We start from the raw sequence: 20,798 nt of genomic DNA on the forward strand, positions 1-20,798 counted from the left end.
TTTTTTTTTTTTTTCCTTCCCCTCCCCCATGGGTTTCTGTTACGTTTCTCAGGATCCACATAAGAGTGAAACCATATGGTATCTGTCTTTCTCTGTATGGCTTATACAAGCAAATTCACACGATAATGACATCATGGTGGTAGAGCCTGGAGGGTATAGGAGCTCATGGGGTGGAGAACAGGGGGTTTAGAGCATCTGCTCTCAGGAATATGAACAAGGAGACATTAAGGATAACCAGAGGTTATCAGAGGTTACCAGAAAGATTGGTCTATGCAAGGTCAGGCACACTGACTATGGCATAAAAAAAGGGGTGTAGAATCTAAAGTGTTAGAGAGGTCTGAGCTGGATAGGGAAGGAGACAGAACCAGGAGGAGGCAATAGCCTGGACGCATTGCACATGTCATGTGGACAAAGAAAGAGTTCAGTGTGGGTTGCAGGAACGGAAGAACTAAAATCCTCCTAGCAAATATAATTTCAGCATTTAACATGGTGGTAAAACAGATCATCTTCAAGTATGAATTACTGATGTCAGATCCTTTCCTGTTTTTTAGAGATAGAGGGTGGGGAGGGAGGAGGGACCTGAAACTTAGAAGGGAGGGTTCGTCACCAAGTAAGGCTGAGAACAAGGAAGGGAATATTGGAAACAAAGTCGAAGACTGCAGATTTCACAGTTTTGCCAATGTTTGGCACTGTTGACTGCAATTTAGGAAAGATAATTAGAAATAATCCAAGAGTTATTAAGACTCTGCCTCCTTGCTTCCTTTCCTCCCTGCCTCAATCTTTCTCCTTTTCTCTTTACCCATGGCTGATTTTGCTATAAATGACCCTTATTTTCAGAAACTTTATTAATTGAAATATTATGCTTCTGAAGGTCTATAGTGATTTCATTATATTGACAGAAAAGAAGTTTACATAATAGAACCAGAAAATTTTGCCAATATTTATTTTTATTTGTCTCTGATATATGTCAGCACCTTAATTTTCTTAGCTGTGAACTTGTTGTTAAACATAGTCTTTAATTTTAAACAGCTGTATGAGAGAAGTTGTTCCACAAATTTTTGCTGTTATTGTGTAGATATTAAGAACCTATCAATCTAAAAATGCATGTTTACACGATCATTTTATGTTTATGCCTGTGACAGCATTTACTTCCTTTTGCAGATTACATTCAGATATTTTGGCAGAGACTTCTTCAATCCTCTTATACCTTTTTCTTAGAAATATTTTTGTAACAAGTGACATTAAAATTAAAGAAGAAAATCTTTTCTGTGATAATATTAAAGGCAATGAGATTTTCCCCTCTCAACAAGTAAGTGAATTAAAGGGACTGAAAATGTGCCAATTTCCCTTTATTTGTTTCTTGATGTTTCAAGTTCATGTTCTTTCGGGATTGTGTATCCTGATTTGTGGATAGACTGAGAGATCATTTTATGATTGTGCATGTTTATTTGATATTCCAAATAGGTTTCATAGGCCCGAGTTCATATATATTTTTCTTCTTTTCAATTGATCTTTTTTGTCTCTGTAAAAGTAGTATAAATTTCAAATATTCAAAAAATGATAAGGTATAAAGTGAAATCTATTGTAATTTTATTGCTCCTAAAAATATTATGAGTTTGTTTTCTGTTTTTTTTATGATATCTGATTTATAAAAATATGCATAGGCAAATTATTATTTAAAAAAAACTTTTTACAAAAATGCCTTCACAATCTACTTGCTATTCCATAATTTGCCTACTTAACATTTTTAATAATTTATCTTATACATGTTTTCATGCAGGTACATATCAATTTACCAAATTCTTATTTTTTAAGTTCTTTTTTTAAAAAAAATTTTTTAATGTTTATTTATTTTTGAGAGAGAGAGAAAGACAGAGTGTGAGCTGGAGAGGGGCAGAGAGAGAGGGAGACACAGAATCCGAATCAGGCTCCAGGCTCTGAGCTGTCAGCACAGAGCCTGATGTGGGGCTCGAACCCACAAACTGTGAGATCACAACCTGAGCCAAAGTCAGACGCTTAACCGACTGAGCCAGCCAGGCACCCCTTATTTTTTTAGGTTCTTAGTTTATTAATCCTCTCATGAAAAATCTGCACAATCACCACAGATAAAGTCACTGTGGAACCTTTATTCCTTCTGTTGTCCAATATCTGGCTCACTTGTTGCTTGCACCAACCTTGGCTTCTGCAGTTCTCCTGACTTCTTCATTCTGTTCTTATGGTCCTTTCCCTGTTTTCTGGAGGTCTGTTTCTTCTCATACAGGCCATGTCTTGCAAGTCTATGCCTGGGTTCATTTTTCTGTGCATCATCCAAGGAACAATAAATTATGCTTAAGCCAGTTGTCTCGCCACCACCAAAATGGGTTCTGAATCCAAATACAAAGATAGCATCTGGTGTGATCTTGTCCATTTTGGCTTGTTTTTCCTGAATTTCTATCTCAGGTACTGTTGCCTTTCTGGGGTGAAGAACATCAATGACCGTTTGTTTCCATACCAAATTCTTTTTAATTTTAATATTGCATTCCTGTACAGAGACAGGAATGTGACCCATATTCTACTGATGGATTCTCAGGGTGGTTATCAGCATTGCTGTGTGTACCTTTGCAATCTTATAATGCTCTTGCTTTTAATAACAATCCTTTGCTATTTTTTTCCATTCTAGATTGAGTGTCACTCTTTGTCCCTCTCCCTCTTTCCTTCTTTACTCACTTTAGCTACATAGAGGCTTTTCCTGTGTGTTTGCTTTTCACAGTTGCTTTTTCCTACCCTTGCATTTATTCATTAGTTAATCAACCAATAAATTGTTACATGAGACCATGCCAGTGTCTATGGATCCAAAAATGAAAAAAACATGACGCTTTTGTCCAGGGAAAGTTCATGGTCTTACAGAGCCCAACCACTCATAACCATTATCCTGTTCTTTATGTGTTGCCCTTAGTTTCTTCTTTCAGCATCCAGTCTGAAAATTAAGGCAGGCTTTAAGTACTTCAATCAATGAATTCCAGAATGCTAGACTACCATTCTAGTAATAACTTACTCTATGGAAATTTCTCAATGCCAGTTTTCTGTGTATGTTATTTTATAGGTATATATAGAAAAATAATGAAATCTTCCTCCAGGAAAGGGAAAGGAAAAGTAAGATAAGATTCTTATTATTTTTAAGTAACATTTAATCACAAAAGCCTAACTTTCTATTTCACTACCATTTTTATTTAAGTAGCACAAGTATAATAGAAGATTAGTTTGGTCTATTGAAGATTCATCATTTTTTTTTTTCACAAATCCAGAAAGACAATGGGACTGTTAATCAAGCGAGGGACAATATTACAGAGATATAATATTTTAATTATTATTTGTTATAATTTATGTTTTGAAAAAGCTAGATTTTTTCTAACATTAAAATATAGCCACGTTTTTATTTTACCAATTAAAAAAGATTAGTTCCTTTTTCATTACTAGTGGTATTTCTATTGTTTACAAAATATTCTGAAGTTTAATTCTAAGATGGTATTATCCATATGTAGCATTATTGGGAAATTAGAGTTGTTCTTGAGTTTAGATTTTCTTCATACCAGCATTTCAACATACCAATGTGTTGTTAAACCAGCAGGATCACATTTCCTACCCATTCTTCTCCTTAGAGGCACATTAATTAAGCACCTGATGTTCCTTTCCGGTAACAATACCTGTTTCTTTACAGATTGCTAGATTAATTGAATGTGAGAGAATATTAGTGGCATTGGACCTTAGCAACTACCTAAATGATTCCAGTTATGCCCTTCAAGCTGTGACTCAGTGTTATGGCCTCCTTGCTCCTATAATCTACCACAATGTTGTTTTGGTACCTGTTGTACAGGTAAGCATATTCACCCCACCCCCTTAAAAATAAGGATATTTTTTACAAAGGCAATTCAACAATGCATTTTGGAAAATGAAAAGCAATGTATCTCTCATAATGTACAAATAGGTCAAAGACAAGTGTTATGAAATTTCATGAGTTAACTGAAAAACATTTTAATAATTTAAATTGTATCTGGGTAAACAGACATAAATAAAACATAAAGGCTCAAATGTGTTTCTCTGAAAACATTCAGCCCCATTGCTGTCCATGTTTAAATACTGGCAATCTGTTTTTCTAGATTTTTTAAGTCATTTCAATTTGTATGCTTTTGTAATGTTAGAAGCAGCAATACTTATTCAAAAACATATTTTTAAAGCCATCATCTGGGGAAAAAAATGGCGAATGACCCAAGAAAAATTACTTGGGTGTCTTGGTGATGGAGAAACTGGAATTTATGGAAAAAGAATAAGTGAGAGCTGGGTGAAGGGGTTATATTAGTTGTTTATTCTTCCTAACAAATCACCATAGTGAATCTATCTCATAGTTTCTGTGGGACAGGAGGCTGGAAATGGGTTGGTTGGGTCTTTTGCTCAGGGTCTCTTCAGGCTGAAATCAAGGTGTTGGCCATAGCTGTGATCTCACCTGAGGCTCTGGAGCCTTTTCCAAGCTCACTGGTTGTTGAGAGAATTTATTTCCTTGTGCTTGTATGATAGGAGGTCCTTAGCTCCTGAAAGCTCACCGCCAGTTCCCTGCCACAGGGTCTTCTCCATAACATGGCAGTCTGCTTCCTCAAGACCATCAGGAGAGTTCCTATAATATTCATGAAGTCTTATATAACATAATGTAGTCATGAGAGAGAAGATCTTATCACATTCACAGGTCCTACCCACATGTAAGGAGAAAGGATTATAACAGAGCTTGTACACCAGGGAGTCCACATCTTGTGGACTGTTTTAGAATTCTGCCTACCACAGGGAAGTAATGAGAGAGGTAAGGTTTTACTGCAGATACTTATAGAAAGTTTTCATCATCATCATTGTTGTCATCATTATCATCATCATCATCAACTCAGATTTTGAGAACCAAGAAGATGTGAGTGATCTCATGCAAAGCATAAAAATTTTTAATTCACCATGGAGAAAACTAACCAGAGGGCTTAAGTAATTTAACAAATATTTGCCTTGGAATGGCTATACTGGAACATAGACATGCTCCTTCTCCCGTATTCCCTTAAGCTCAGCTGCTTGGGAGATCTGCTTCTAAAATCCAAAATCTCAACTCATAGTTGGCAGCCTTCCATGTCATTTGTAGATTGAATGTAAAGCAGTATTCTCAAGTGTGGAATATGCTTTCTTCCAAACCCAAAGGCATTGTCCTTTCTTCTTAGAGGAGAGAGATGCCAGATGTCAGACCTATTCTGGGGTAGAGAGTTTGTTTCAGCACACCCGAGATATTTCATTAATGTGGCAGTTTCCTGAATCTTCATCAGGTTTATTCCTACCCTCTGGAAGGCATGTATCTTATCAGGGTCTTTAATGTACTTGCCTTTTCTTGCTTTTTATGTCCAATTAACATTTTTTTTAAGTGTTATTGATGTACTGGTCCCATGTTTTGTTTTGAGAAATGTCCAGAGTGTTCAGGTCCTTTCATAAAATACGTCAGAGGGTGGGAGAGTTACCATTGCCCTGGGGCAAGATGCTAAATATATACTTTTGTCTTCCCAGTATGAATGGGAACTTTTTCTGGTACTTCTTCCTCACTGGATAGAAAAGAAAATATTAGCCATGACAATGCATGGCTTTTACTGTCCTCTAGCAAGGATGCCACACTGGGGCCAGCAGCTGCAACTGGTGCTCAATTGGTTGAGTTCAAGATAATCCACTGTCATCCTGTAGCATCCCACTGATTTAGAATGCCTTTAGCTATAGCTCAGAGAAGAGGTTATAGCTCTGAGGAAAAGCCTTAAGAAAGGAATTTCTAGGGGCGCCTGGGTGGCTCAGTCGGTTGGGCATCCGACTTCGGCTCAGGTCATGATCTCACAGTTCGTGGGTTTGAGCCCTGCGTCAGGCTCTGTGCTGACAGCTCGGAGCTTGGAGCCTGCTTCGGATTCTGTGGCTCCCTCTCTCTCTGCCCCTCCCCTGCTTGTGCTGTGTCTCTTTCTCTCTCTCTCAAAAATAAATAAACATTAAAGAAATAGTTTAAAAAATAAATAAATGTAAAATAAAATTTTTTTTAAAAGAAAGGAGTTTCTAATTAAATTGTATTGTTTGGAATAGAAAAGTGAGTGAAACAGAGAGGAGATTCTAGAAATAGGCCTCAATATGTGTGAGAATATAATATATGGCAGAATTGGCATTCCAATTCAGTCAGAAGAGAATGGATATTTTTGGTCAATGGTAGTGAACCATTTATTCATCTGATATGGATGGATATTCATCTGAAAGAAAATAGAGTTTGACACCTATATTGTACCATATATAAAAAGTCCAGATGTACTAAAGATTTAAATGTAAAATAAACACGAAACTCTTAGAAATAACAAGAAAGATAAGAAATATTGACTATATTTGTGGCAGCCTATGTGTGACAAAAGGGATCATAACAAAGATAGTAGAAAATTTATAGATTTAGAAAAAGTGTCCAACCCTGACAAGGATAAGTATATATAACAAAAAGTCTTACAAATTGACAATCACTTAGTAAAAGAATGGCCACAGGGCATGAATAGGCAGTTTACAGGAGAGCAAATCCAAGTGGCCAAGAAACGTGAAAAGATGCTCAAACTCGGAATATCCCAAGAAATGTACATTAAATGACTAATGTAATACTGTTGACAGAATTGCAAAGATCTGTAACTCCTCTTCCTGGTCAGGGTGTGGGGCAAAGGCACTCTCATTCATTGATGGGGGAAATGTGAATTGTTGTAGGCTTTGGAGTTTGGTAAAACAATCTTAATTGTCATTAAACTAAATCTAATTTTAATTAAAATTAAAAATAAATATACTTGACACAGCAACCCCTCTATTAGTAATTTATCCCATAGAATAAAATCCCCAGTTAGTAAGATGCTGCTCCTGGTTCTGATCCTTGGTTCCCAGATCCATGTGTTCCACCTACTGGGGACATAGTGCCATGTAACTGTCCTTGATTTAGAGTGTATACTTTGCCCTAGAAGATGGTGCTTCATCCTCACTAGGTACCATCAAAGCTGGTATCTCAGTTGCCACTCATATTGGCAACTGAGCATTTACAAGGGTGTTTATTATGGCCATTTGGGTGATAGCAAAAAAGCTGGAGACAGGGGCACATGGGTGGCTCATTCAGTTAAGCGTCCGACTTTGGCTTGGGTCATGATCTCACAGTTCGTAGGTTCAAACTCCACATCAGACTCTGTGCTGAGAGCTCAGAGCCTGGAGCCTGCTTTGGATTCTGTCTCTCTTTCTCTCTCTGCCCCTCCTCCACTCACACTGTCTCTCTCTGTCTCTCAAAAATAAATTAACATTGAAAAAATTAAAAAAAAAGAGCTACAGACAAAGAGGCAGTGTAGTAGTAGGAGGATGGCCAGTATACCAGATTGTAAAACATCAGCTGTGAAAGTGTGCAACATGGAGATTCTGGAAATGGCTGAATAAATGATGGTTGTTCCACACTAAATCATATTGTGCAGCCATTGGCAATAATGAATTTGAGCTATACTTGTAGACTTGGAGGAATTTTTCCTAAGACATGGATGAAGGAGAAATGCACAGTTCAAACAAGTGTTTATACATCCCATTTTGTAACATAACATTAACCCTCCCTCTATGTATGTTTATGTATTTAGATGTATGTATATGATTATAAGATCCTGGAGAAAACTACAAAATTACTAGGTTGCTAACATGACTTGGGGATATGGTATAGTAGGGTGGAGGCAGGTGATAATGGGGAGGAATTAAAGAAGCATTAAAAAATACTCATAGGTGTATAGTAACAATACTAATAATATTGTTAGAATGGTGGCTTGAAGCAATTAGTGTGCTCGCAAAAGACCAATATCCATATGTTAATTTGTCCTTTGATAATCTGGATGATTAATAGATTGATGCAATCTCAGCTCTACTTTTCTGACAGTAATGTTGCTCAGAACAGGGCAACAGTATTGAAAGCTAAACTTAATTGTCTGGCTCTTGACCAAATTCAGGATCATATAATATGAAGTAAGGAGACTAGGAAGTAAATGCTGATATGGATAGATTTCTTGGTATATGAATGCTTGGTTTTAATTTTAAAAGAAACTATTATTTCAAGTACCTCGTATCACTTTGTATTTAATACGGTACCTCCTTCTCTATATGTTTTTTTAAGGTCCTCCTAAGTGTGGGTGTGTTTTTAGTGTCTTGTATATGTAATATTCTGCCGATAATTTTTATGGCACTTGTCAAAATGTGCTTTGTTTTGTAATTGCTGAATACTTATTTTATCCTCTATACTAGTTTTCAAGTTACTTTAGATGAGAGACTCATCTGAAATTGAATATATTAATTTTATCTCAGAGTACATTCTTTTATACATGAGAAGCAATTCATTGATAATTATTGAGAATAATAAGACTTGATGGCTTAAAACTTGCGTGACTTGAATAGGACATTTTGTAATGGGTGAGGCTATTTGTCAACAGAAACTCTTCTGCTTCTATTTTTTAGATCTTGATAAAGTGTGTGGTGGTTTTGCAGGGACTACCAAACATTGTCCACTCAAAGAAACATTTTGCAAGTTTTGAAAGCGTACAACACATGATAGCTTGTTGTGTCTTCTACATAACAAAGGTATTTATCTTATTCTTTGCCTCATATCATAAAACTTAGGAATAGCGATGATTTAGAAAGCTACTTTTAATTAACTTTTAAAAATACTTTAAAAAATAAAACCTACAAAGCATTTTAGCTCAAAAGTTGCCTGAGTGGGTCAGTTGGTAAAGCCCGGAGGGTGTCTCTTAGGCCAGGGGAAAGGGTGGAAAAGAGCACAATTTTATGGGACCTCATTCACCTTGGAAGCAAGAAAGAGCCAAGAAATCAGAGACCAAGAGGTAGGCTTATTTATCTTCATTGCTTGGCTCAGAGGCCCACATTGTGTGTTTCTTCAAAGGCTTCAGTTGTCTCAATCCAGTGAAATTCTTCAAAGAAGGGCCTTATCTGTGCCTGCATATTTTATATGGTTTTCACAGGATTTTTGTGATTTGGTCAGGGATCTGGAAGAATACTGCCTTGGTGGGCTGATTTGATCCATCACTTTAAGTTTGCTTCAGTGAGGGTCTTGAAACAGAGAGACTTTTACCTTTACCTTAGCAAAGAAGTCATGATTTGTTTTTCTGACCTCAGGAGCAGAACGTCATATTCTTTCCATCACCCAATGGTTTACCACTGCTGGAGACGCTTCTGTAATCTTGTTTGTGTAGATACTGAGGGAGGATAGTCATTAGCAGGAAGAGAAAAATAATAACTCACTTAAGAAGACTCAGAACTCCAAGGGGCAGGACAAACACCAGATTAATTGTGGTTTTTACTCTCACTATATTGGAAAATACCAGAGGTAACTTGGAAAAAAAAAAAGAAAGAAAGAAAATCTGCAAGGCGGTGAAAAGCAATTAAATGGTCAAAACAAAACAACAACAACAAAAGATCTTTTGTAACGGAACAAAAAATATTTGATTAAAAAAATTGAACAGATGAAGATTGTGGTTACTGGTATTTCTTGAGTCAAATCTGGAAGCTCAAGAAATACCTGACCGCATAGAATGGAATTATGCGAGATAAATTCAGAAGGCAGACCCAGAAGTCCTAACATGAAATAAAAGGAGTTCTGGAGGTAGAAAATTAAAAAATAGAGAATAGGCTCCCTAAGTCCCAGGCAGGATTAATGTAGGAGCATATGTGTTGACACTTGGTGGGGAGATTCTTGAAGTCCAGATATAAAGAACAATCGTAGTTTTGAGACCCAAAGAACAGGTTATTTGCAACGGAAAGACAATCCGTTAGCTTCAAACTTTTTTATCAGCAGCAGCAGAAGCTAAAATACCGGAGCAACATTTGTAGAATCCTGAGGGGAGAAGACCAAGGTCCAAAACTAATAGCCAGGAAAGATAGCATTCATTTGTGTGGGCAAAATAAACATTTTCGGAAGTGCAGGCATTTAAAAATATTCTGCCCATGTACTTATCTGGGGAAAACACTTGAGGAGATACTCCATCAAATGACAAGTGGTTCAGAAGAGAAATCCCAAGACAGGGAAAGACAAAAAGGGGAGGAAAAATGGGAGCAATGAACCTTGCAATATATGTATTATTAAAATTAAATAGGTAATAATGATATGATGTGGATTTTGTAATGTAAATGCTAAGTAGGGATTCTTGAAATAGAAATGTTATCTTTGAAAGAAAAAACTTATTAGTAACCTAGAACTTAAACTTTTGTTTGGGGTCAAGGAGAGGAGAGCAGGTAGAGATTCTTGGTGCATGTTGTGTGTTTTAAAAAAATACATACAGTATAAAAAATACATATACTATAAAATTATTAGTTTCTCTTAATAGACTATATATATTTAAAAATGACTCGGGAGGGCCGCCTGGGTGGCTCAGTGGGTTAAGTGTCTGACTCTTGATTTCAGTTCAGATCATGATCTCATGGTCATGAGATCAAGCCCTGCACGGGGCTCCACGCTTGGCATGGAGCCTGCTTAAGATTCTCTCTCTCCCTCTGCCTTTCCCTCTTGCTCCCTTCCTCTTTATCTCTCATAAATAAATAAATAGATAAAATAAAAAATAAATAAATAGATGTCTCAGGAAAATGTAGCTAGGTGCAAAACTATAAAGCACAGTAAGACTTGTAAATTGACAGGAAGGAAAAATGAACAGAGGAATAACAGGCAGGAAGAATGGCTAATTCAGCAAAACTAAGAAAGAAAAAGAGATAGTATTTAAGATAGAAGGAATACAATCAAGTGTATTAATTACTTTACTAAGTGTTGATGAACTCAGATGACAGAGATGGCCAGATGAGCTAAAAAGTCAGATTCAAGTGGGGTGCCTGGGTACTCAGTCAGGTAAGCATCTGACTTCAGCTCGGGTCATGATCTCATGGCTCGTGAGTTCGAGCCCCGCCTCAGGGTCTGTGCTGACAGCTCAGAGCCTGGAACCTGTTTTGGATTCTGTGTCTCCCTCTCTCTCTGCCCTCCCTCTCTCTCTACCCCATTCTCGCTCTGGCTGTCTCTCCCTCAAGAATAAATAAACATTAAAAAAAATTTTTAAGTCAGATTCAAGTGTTTATAATTGTAAGAAACACTCATAAAACGTCTCCTTAAAAATCAGGTATAGGAGATGCTGACTCTTAATAGTGTGATTCATTATTTGTAGAGATTCTCTAATGCAATAGATAACGATATGAAAAATTTTATGATATTAAAAACTGGGGCACCTGGGTGGCTCGGTCGGTTAAGTGTCGGACTTCAGCTCAGGTCATGATCTCATGGTTTGTGAGTTCTTTTTTTTTTTTTTTTTTTTTTTAAATTTTTTTTTTCAACATTTTTTATTTATTTTTGGGACAGAGAGAGACAGAGCATGAACGGGGGAGGGGCAGAGAGAGAGGGAGACACAGAATCGGAAACAGGCTCCAGGCTCCGAGCCATCAGCCCAGAGCCTGACGCGGGGCTCGAACTCACGGACCGCGAGATCGTGACCTGGCTGAAGTCGGACGCTCAACCGACTGCGCCACCCAGGCGCCCCTCATGGTTTGTGAGTTCTAGTCCCACATCGGGCTCTGTGCTGACAGCTCACAACCTGGAGCCAGTTTCAGATTCTGTGTCTCTCTCTCTGTCTCTGCCTCTCCCCCTGCTCAAGCTCTCTCACTCTCTCTCTCTCAAAAATAAATAAACATTAAAAAAATTTTAAAACAAGTATAAATTAATCTGTAATTGTTACAGGTCTCCAAAACTCATGAGAATCTAGTAAACATTACAATCGAAAAAAGAATTTATAAAATGATTGTGAGATGCTTTCAAACTGATATTTTTATACTGTCAGTAACTGGTTAGAAATGGAGAGAAGAAAATATACCACTTTATAATATACAATATTTTAAGACAAATACCATATGATTTCACTCATGTGGAATTTAAGAAACAAAACAGATGAATATAGCAGGGAGAAAAAGGCAAACCAAGAAACACACTCTTAACGATAGAGAACAAACTGAGGGTTGATGGAGGGGAGGTGAGCCAGGGTGGGTTAAATAGGTGATGGGGATTAAGGGGGCACTTGTTGTGATGAACACCAGGTGTTGTATGTAAGTGAGGAATCACTAAGTTGTACACCTGAAACTAATATTACACTGTATGTTAACTGGAATTTAAATAAAAACTTGGAGGAAAAAATACAATATTTTAAACCTAACAGAGTGCTAAAAGACCCAAATAAAAGAACTGTGAAATCTACTGAAGGGCACAAAATAAGATCTGAACATATGGCGGGCCACTCCAGGTTCCTGAATATGAAGACTTAATGTCATAGAAATACAAATCCTTCCTAAAATAATATTTAAATATAACACAGATCTAATCAGAATCCCAATGGGGTTTCTCTGAAACTGATTAGAATAACTTAAAGTTCTCAATACATACTAAGACTTATTATAAGGCCACTTCAATAAAAAATGGTGTTAACAAAGTAATAGGCAAATAGTTCAGAAGAATAGAAGAGTCCAGGAATAGCCAGTCCCAGGTCTACAGAAGAACTTAATATATGACAAAGGTGGCATTTGCATTTATTGGGAAAATGATAATTTATTAAAATATTTTATTTAATAAAAGGTGTTGGTATAACTGACTATTCATCTGTAAATAAACAAAGCCAGAGCTCTACCTCAAACTATAAACAAAATAAAGTCCAGATGGATATTTGTATGGCCTTGAAGTCAGAGGAGACCTTTCTCAAAAGGGCATATAATTTAAAAGGTACACAGGAAAAGATAGATAAACAGATTACATGATAATTAAAAGAATTTTTTTATGGCAAGACACTATTAACAAGGCTTAAAGGCAAATATTAAAAAAATATTTGACAGATACAGGATTATTAACATTGCCTCATAGAGTAATCAATGGGAAAATATGAAATAATTTTAAAGTTTGGGAAAAGAAGAATCAGATTTATTTTTAATTATGAAGGATGTGTTTCAGTCACCTTGAAAAGTGGAGTAGTGAACAGGTACCAGATGATGAATGGCCCTCTAATGAGGTCAGAGAAGAGCCATTCAAGGGTTTTAAACCTGGAAATGACATCATGAAATTTGCATTTTAGAAAAGAGAAATTATTCTGGTGGCACAACAGCTAGTAGAGTGGGATAAGACCTGAAGCAGGGAGGGAGTTAGAGGGTGAGAGATGATAAACTGAACTATGGCAGTCTCCCCTTATCTGCAGTTTTGCTTTCCACGGTTTCACGTACCCACGGTCAACTGCATCGGGAAGCAGATGGGCCTCCATCTGATGCATTGTCAGAAGGTCAGCGGTAGCCTAATGCTGTGTTGTGGTGCCTGCGTCATCCACCTCACTTCATCTTATCACATAGGCATTTTATCATGTCCCATCATCACAAGGGGAAGGGTGAGCACAGTACAAGATATTTTGAGAGAGACTCTGCTCACATGGCTTTTATTACAGTATACTGTTATAAACGTTCTGTTTTATTATTATAGTTGTTATTACTCTGACTAACTTATAAATTAAACTTTATCATAGGCACATATGTATTAAAAAAAAAACATGTATATCAGGATTGGTGCTATCTGAGGTTTCAGGCATCCACTAGGGTCTTGGAACATATCCCCCATGCTTAAGAGGGGAGGCTACTATAGTGTGAAAAAGTGGGAGATAGAATTGAAAGGATTTAAGAATTATTTATGAGATAGAGTTGACAACCTGTAAAACTACTGAGTATGTGGGGATACAAGGGAAAGACGGGAGAGTCAACAGTAATCCAGCTATCTGGACTCAGCAGTTGAGTGGATACTATTTGTTGGACTCTGGAGAGGGAGTAATTTTGTATGGGGAAGAGAGAAAAGATACTGAGTTTTGAATATATTGACTTTTGGGGCTAATAGGATATCCAAAGAGGTGTATATTATATAATTGGAACTACTGTCTTGGAGTTCAAGAGAGGCCAAATATGTATAAGGACAAAGCCATCATTAATATATGGACTCAAACGAACAATATAAGTAAATGATATCGTCTGGGGACAGTGTGTAGAGCGAGAAGGGAAGAGAATTATTTAAGAGTGCACTAAATCCAAGGGACCTATCCTGCTTCCATTAGTCAAGAGGAAGAAGAGGAGAGTTGATTGGTCCACAGCTGTTTTGTCATTCCCAACCTCAACCTTGAGAATCTCTCTGGTGCTATCAGCGCTGCCATTATCATGTGGTGTAACCAGTGAGAAAGCAGGAGTCCCACATAATCCAAAGTGCCCCTTTCCATTTCTAATGTTACAATTATACACACATTAATTAGTGTTATGCTGGACTAAAAGTATATCTTCCAAGGTTACTTTTCTTTGGAATATTTTCTCTGCTTGGCGTCCGCCACTGCCTGCTCCCCAGATTTGTCCATCAGTAAGTATTTCCAGGAGAGGAATGTGTTTTTCAAATAAAAGAAGGCCAGGTTATACTCTCTTTCCAGGGTACTGGACAACTACTCACTTTGCATTTAAATAACTAATAGCAGCTACTGCAATGTTTCTTCCAGAACAAAGAAACTATTCCAACGCAGCTTGTAGGTTGCAAGTTGCCAATAGCAACTTCTCCTGCTAAAAACCAACCCACCAGGGGTGCCTGGGTAGCTCAGCTAGGCATCCAATGCTTGATTTTGGCTCAGGTCTTGATTTCACAGTCCTGAGACAGAGCCCTGAATTGGGCTCTATGTTGGGCTTGAAGCCTGCTTAAGATTCAATCTCTCTCTCTCTCTCTCAAAACAAAACAAAACAAAACAAAACAAAACAAAACAAAACAAAACACCAACCAACCAACCAACAAACCAATTCTGCTTATCCAGGCACTCCACATTTGACCATTAAAGGAGAGGAGCCAGGAGAGGGAAAGGATGAGGATATAGGAGCAAGATCCCTGAGAAGGCAGGAGGTGGTGAGTCCTAGCACAGGTGGGAGGGGTTAGTCTGGATGGGAGATTGACCTCTCTCCACTAACAGGAGAGTAGGATGGCTGGAGTTACAGGTGAGTGTGTAGGTAGGTTTCTGGACAGGAGATAAGCTAGTTTCCCTACATTTCCTCTGTGAAAAGGAAGCAAGGTCATTTGCTGAGAGTAAGGAAGTAAGGAGTAAGGGTGGGTTTCCAAGATTGAGAAGAATGGGAGGTTTTGCAGCAGCTTCTGTGGATGATTGCAGAGAGTACTGACCTAGAACAAAAGACCAGCATTTGGGGCCTAGTGCATGTTGAAGTCCTTGAATTCACATGTCTCCTCTCTCAGCCTTGTGTGATTTTTTTCCCATAGCACACAGCAGCTTGGGCCTGGCCCTGCGATTCCTTACTTGCCATCCACAACTCCACTAGCTTTCCCCCACAACTTGAAGAATCACATTGAGATCCAAGTGATATTATTATAGAAATGACCCTGAATGTATTTTGGACATCTGTAAAAAGTAAAATGTATATTCATGTGATGATTTTGATATCAGAGCTGCTTCTGTCCCAAATTGATATGCTGAGAATTGTCCTTTCGGAAGCTTCCTCCAGCCTGACGGTAACCCCAGAACCCTGGCCTAGCCTTGAGTCCCAGATTTCAGGTGTTCATTTTTTTATAAACACATTTTTTGTATGGATTTTCTATTATGACATGGAAAGTCCAATTAGTCTAATGGCTCTGTGTCCTTTCTCTGTTCTGCTTAAAACATTGGTAATCTGTTCAGATGACTCAATCTTTCTTCTTTAAGCAGCAGTATTTTTTCTAAAAGTTGCCAGAATTCCAAATGAAGTGCCACTTTCTGAGACAAGTCATGTTAAATGTTCCATTATGTTTGCATTGTTTAAAACTTATTATGCTAAACATCTGGCATAGTCTTTTTATTTCTGTTCACCATTTGGTGTGTTAAGTAGAATTGGTTCTCTAGTTCCCTTTTGATTGGAAAAATTCGTTATCATTTATCATTTTGTACTGTCATATGAAGATAAGGGGACAAGACGACACAGTCCTTTCTAGTTCTAAGCCTCCAACTACATCAGAGAGCAAAGTTGAATGGAGAGCAAACATCAGCTCATTTCTGCTTTCTAATACAACATACTCCCTCTGATATCAATTTTATAATGACACTGGACTGTTTTGCCTGGCATTTAAAGCCCCGATTGACCTAACCCCATCGACCTTTTCAAGATTTATTTCACCGTTTTCCTTCCCACACTCAGTTCCATGGTCAGCATTAATTTAACGCTATTGCCGGGTCCCACGAAGTATTTCTATTTCTTAGCACCTTGGATCAGGTAGGTATCATCAGATTTATGCAACCACCCGTGTGTATATCCTTTCACTGTATGGGAAGTAGCAGTTGTTACTTATCTTAAATAAATACTAAGTTACTCAGCTTGACAGAATACACCTACATCTAACAAATTCCTACAAGCTTATTTATACTCTTGGAGAATGGCCTTATGGGGTTCACCATGAATGTGTCCCCTATGCAAATCAGACTGCTGGCCAGGGAAACCTTTCTAGAGTTGATGCTAGCGCCCAGATGTTCATGACCAGGTGAAGCTTTATAAATAAAGTGGGCAAGTTGTTCTGAGAAATGCCTCAGGGGTAGGGAGGCATGAAGGCCTGAAACCATAGTGAGTGTCAGAATTTATATTTCGCTCAATATTTTGTAAGCTTAAAGTACAAGGAGATGAGTGCTTTACACTAGGTAAGGGCCAGGCTAGAGAAGGCCAAAGAACAGTAATTAGTAACAAATTGTGGATGAGAGCAGCTCCCCTTTTTATGATTGCAGCGTCTGTTGCAGCTCTGGTTCATGGAGAATCTGCCCAACACAGCTTGTCTCTAGTCTAGTCCACCACTAGAATGTCTTATGAATCATTTACCGTTCTTAAATCACCCCATCCCAGACATTTTGATGTCAGTAATTATGCCATTTCACATAGAAAGCAACTCAAGACAGGAGGTGGTGGTTATATGGACTTTTTAGAATGATTTTGTTTTAACATGGGTGTGTTAAGTGGAAATATTTTCTTAACAGTTAACTTCCTATACCGAAACATATATGGCTATATGTCCCAGAAATACGGGAAATTCATTATTGAGGAGATAATCTTGTTATTTTGTCCTTTATTTAAAGCAGTGGAATCGTGCAGCTTTAATTGTGGGGAAATAGAATCTGGAGGTAAATTACCAGTTTCCTTAACAAAATCAGGGGAATTCTTAGACCCAAACATTAATGGGACTTTTGAGTTTATGAAAGATGGTGGATGACACTTGAAAATAGACAAGGGGTAATTAATAATATTTAATTATAATTAATAAATATTTTCAATTAGATTCTGCGTTCATGGAAAGAATATGACCTGGCAGTTATGATTATAAATTATGGAAAAAAGATGTTAGACATCACATCAGGGTGCAAATCTCTATTTGGTGTGACTGACCAAGAAGAAACACAAGAGGAGGTAATTGATTTTTGTTTCTTGTCTTAAAACATATACTTATTTGAGTCTTTTAAGTGTCATGTGATACTAGCAAATGTGTTAGAAAATTGACTAGTTTCAAATTTGTCATATTTATATAAACAAAAAGTGGTATATAGCAAAGAGTTTCCTTATTTAGAAGCATCCATGCTGGAGTACTGAAGAGCCTCTCTCACCAGTACTGACCATCAGGTGTTGATAGAGCTTCCTATGCCCAGCTGGACAGGGGACTAAAAGCCCTGTAAAGTCTCTCCCAAATTTATTTTATGATTCTGGGTGGGTCAGCGAATGTAGTAAATACCCGTCAGAGCTTTTTAGTTTGTTCACAGATTTTTCCTAACCTCATTGTGTCACCTAAATTGTCTTCTTTATGAAACTGCTAATGTCTAAGACTACTTTTTAGTATCTGCCTCCCATTGTATTGCCTTTTCTTGAAACCATACGGTTATGTGTTTTTATAGATCAAATTTTGAAATGTTGCTTCATTTCTGAGGAGCACTAGGAATTACTTGAAGCCTACTAATTCACTGACTGGGGTGGGGAGAGAGACTGTCAACCCTAGACTCTGTTTCTGTTGGACTGGCCCCATCTCTATCTCTATTATATAATGAATTATATGCCAAAGTAAGTGTGTGCTTGCCACAGAAAGCTTCAAAAACCACCACTGTTTTACTGGACGAATTTTTTAAAGCCATAATATTTTTTTGGGGGGTGAAGGGTCATTTTGTTTACAGAGAGTTTTGATTAAGCTGGATGCATTTTGAGGGTTTTTTCCACCAACTGTTGTTCACTGTCAGAGTCCATCAGCTGCCAGGCCCTTTATGTCACCCAGGCCTTGACTCATGAGCCTATTCCTTCACATCATTGCAGGGCAGGACCCCATGTGTCCTTCCACGGAGCCCCAAGCCCAGTGGAATGTTGTGATACTTCTTTCTAAGACTGTAGGGACTGAGAAGCTAACGCCTAATTTATAAGAGTCAGAAATTGTTATAGCCCCTCAAGGATGCTTTAAGCCTGTAGGGGCTTGGGAGGGTTGTTTGTTTGTTTGTTTGAGAACAGGAGACATTAACACTTCAGTTCTCAGGCTCAGACTGTTGGAAACATGGTGGGGAGACTGAGCACAGATCCACTAATACTTAATCCACTAATTGCAGATCTTGTTATGTTTCAATGAAAGGCAAAGCAGCAAAGGCAATTAGCTTAGTTGTAAAGAAGCTCCTCTGGGAAAAAAGAAAGGAAAGAAGAAAAGGGAAAAAGGAATACATTTCTGAGGGCAAGATGGGAGTTTTCTTTTGAGGATTTTTTAGAGCTCTACCCTCAGCTGCTTTCAGAAAAGTGTGTATAGGTTGAAGGGATGGTGCTAGTTGGGGTTTTGGGTTGTAGAAGTTATTGGAAAGAAGGGAGAGGGGAAGAGAAGAAATATTTTGGCCAATCTCCATAAAATACTGAGTATTGTGTTTGTCATTTAGTTGGGATGAAATGACTGTTATTATTAATTATTCATTTATATCACTTAACCATGTAGATTGTAGTTTTTATCCACCAGGCGTGAAAGTATGAAATCATAATTTAAAGATTATTACTTGAAAGTGACAATTGTTGAAACATGTTGAAGTACGTTCTGACACTTAACCAATGTTTTTAGGGTTCTTCCAAGAAGTCTTACAAGCCTAAGAAGCCACAGCAGATATTATTACCTGAAAAAATAAATGAACAGCTGGCCTTGTTGGAGACCCACCTACTCAAACTGACGAAGCAATGTAGTCATTTTTTTTTCTTTCTGTATACTTCTACTTGGCATTATGTTTTTTTTTTTTTAAATAAGAAACTATTTTGTTAAAAGGATTAAGATGAGATTAGCATTTGGTAAATAAATCCTTTAAGGTGCTTTTACATTATTTCATTAATCCTAAAAATACTGTGTTAATAATGGATTGCTAACTGCTTTTTTTCTGATGTGGTTCATGAAGATTAAGTGATTTATTTAGGATTACATAGCTGGCTTATTTTTGATTCTAAAGCAGGGTTTCTCAGCCTCGACATTCTTGTCGATTTGGGTCAGCTAATTCTTTGCTGTGGAGTACCCTACGATGATGAGCGGCATCCCTGTCCTCTACCTAGATGCTTGGCACATCATCTTCCCTGCTTTGACAATCAACTGGGAGGCAAATGTTGCCAAGTGTATTGGCGAGGGGAGCGCAAAATTGAGAATCACTACTCTTTCAAAGGCAGAAATGTAACAGAAATAAAAGGATAGCGTGAAGGGTGTTAATGAGTGAGTGATTTGAACCACAGTCTGCTCAAGTGAAAGAGTGGTTTAGTTTTAGGTCATTGTGCCAAATAGGAATTTCAAAATGGACCATTGTGCATACAGTGATTAGAATTTTGGAGTTTGCAGTTTGGAAATCTGCTTAAGAAATTGATTTAGTTTCTAGTGATGATAAATATTATCACCTGCTTTTTAGCAGGTACTTCAAACCTTCTGGAAGAATAAGAGAGTACCTTTTCTCTCCACATTTTCCTCAAGTAGGAGGTTCTACTTTTGGCCCCTCAGCCTTTCTGGAACTGACTACTTGCAGAATTCTGTGTCCTGACCTCACCTCTCTTAGTGTGCCTCAGTTCTATCTGGGATCAGAATTCCCTGACCTGGATCTCTCTCTCTCTCTCTCTCTTCAAAGTCTGTTTTGAGTTGAATTAATGAATTGAACCCAATGCTCTATTATTCACACAACCAGTAAACCTAGCTTTGGGAAAGCTGTAATTGTCTCGTTATAAGAATATAATTCTTTAAAATGCGAAGTGTTTTCGAGATGTGAATTATTTTCATTTTGTCAGTAAAAACATTTTACTAAGAAGCACAATGTAATGTTACTAGCTAAACAACAGATTTAATAACAAAATAATCATAAAATAATAGTTTTGTACAGTACTTTCTGTGTGCCAGGAAGTATTTTAAGTGTTTTATACATATTGAAACTCATATGGTCCTTATATAACAACCATATGAGGGAGCTACTCTTATGCTCATTTTAAAGGTAAAGAACCTGAGGCACAGAGAAGATGAGTAACTTAACAAGGTCTCATAACTAAAAATTGTTGGTGTTAGAATTTGAACCCAGGCAGCCTTGCTCCAGTGGCTGTGCTGTTCATTATTCTATATTTTACGGTCTTTTAAAAGTAATTGTGTAAAAATAAAGTTAACATAATTGGTATGTTTCTGAGTCTGGGGTTTGCTGGTAATATGACAGCCA

At 37.5% G+C, this 20,798-nt stretch overlaps 1 protein-coding gene and 1 non-coding gene across 2 annotated transcripts in view; one reads left to right on the forward strand and one right to left on the reverse strand.

Moving 5' to 3' along the window:
* CFAP54 (cilia and flagella associated protein 54) overlaps window positions 1-20,798 on the forward strand; it is a 289,637-nt gene that overhangs the window by 100,290 nt on the left and 168,549 nt on the right. Inside the window, exons 24-28 of the mRNA XM_049626709.1 lie at window positions 1,162-1,309; window positions 3,698-3,853; window positions 8,524-8,646; window positions 17,401-17,529; window positions 19,193-19,307. Of these exons, the coding sequence (XP_049482666.1) occupies window positions 1,162-1,309; window positions 3,698-3,853; window positions 8,524-8,646; window positions 17,401-17,529; window positions 19,193-19,307 (671 nt within the window). The remainder of the gene's footprint in view (window positions 1-1,161; window positions 1,310-3,697; window positions 3,854-8,523; window positions 8,647-17,400; window positions 17,530-19,192; window positions 19,308-20,798) is intronic.
* Window positions 1,955-2,039, reverse strand: TRNAQ-UUG (transfer RNA glutamine (anticodon UUG)). Its single transcript has one exon. It is a non-coding gene; the product is annotated as a tRNA-Gln (tRNA).

Source organism: Panthera uncia, chromosome B4, assembly GCF_023721935.1.
Source record: "Panthera uncia isolate 11264 chromosome B4, Puncia_PCG_1.0, whole genome shotgun sequence".
Taxonomy (NCBI): domain Eukaryota; kingdom Metazoa; phylum Chordata; class Mammalia; order Carnivora; family Felidae; genus Panthera; species Panthera uncia.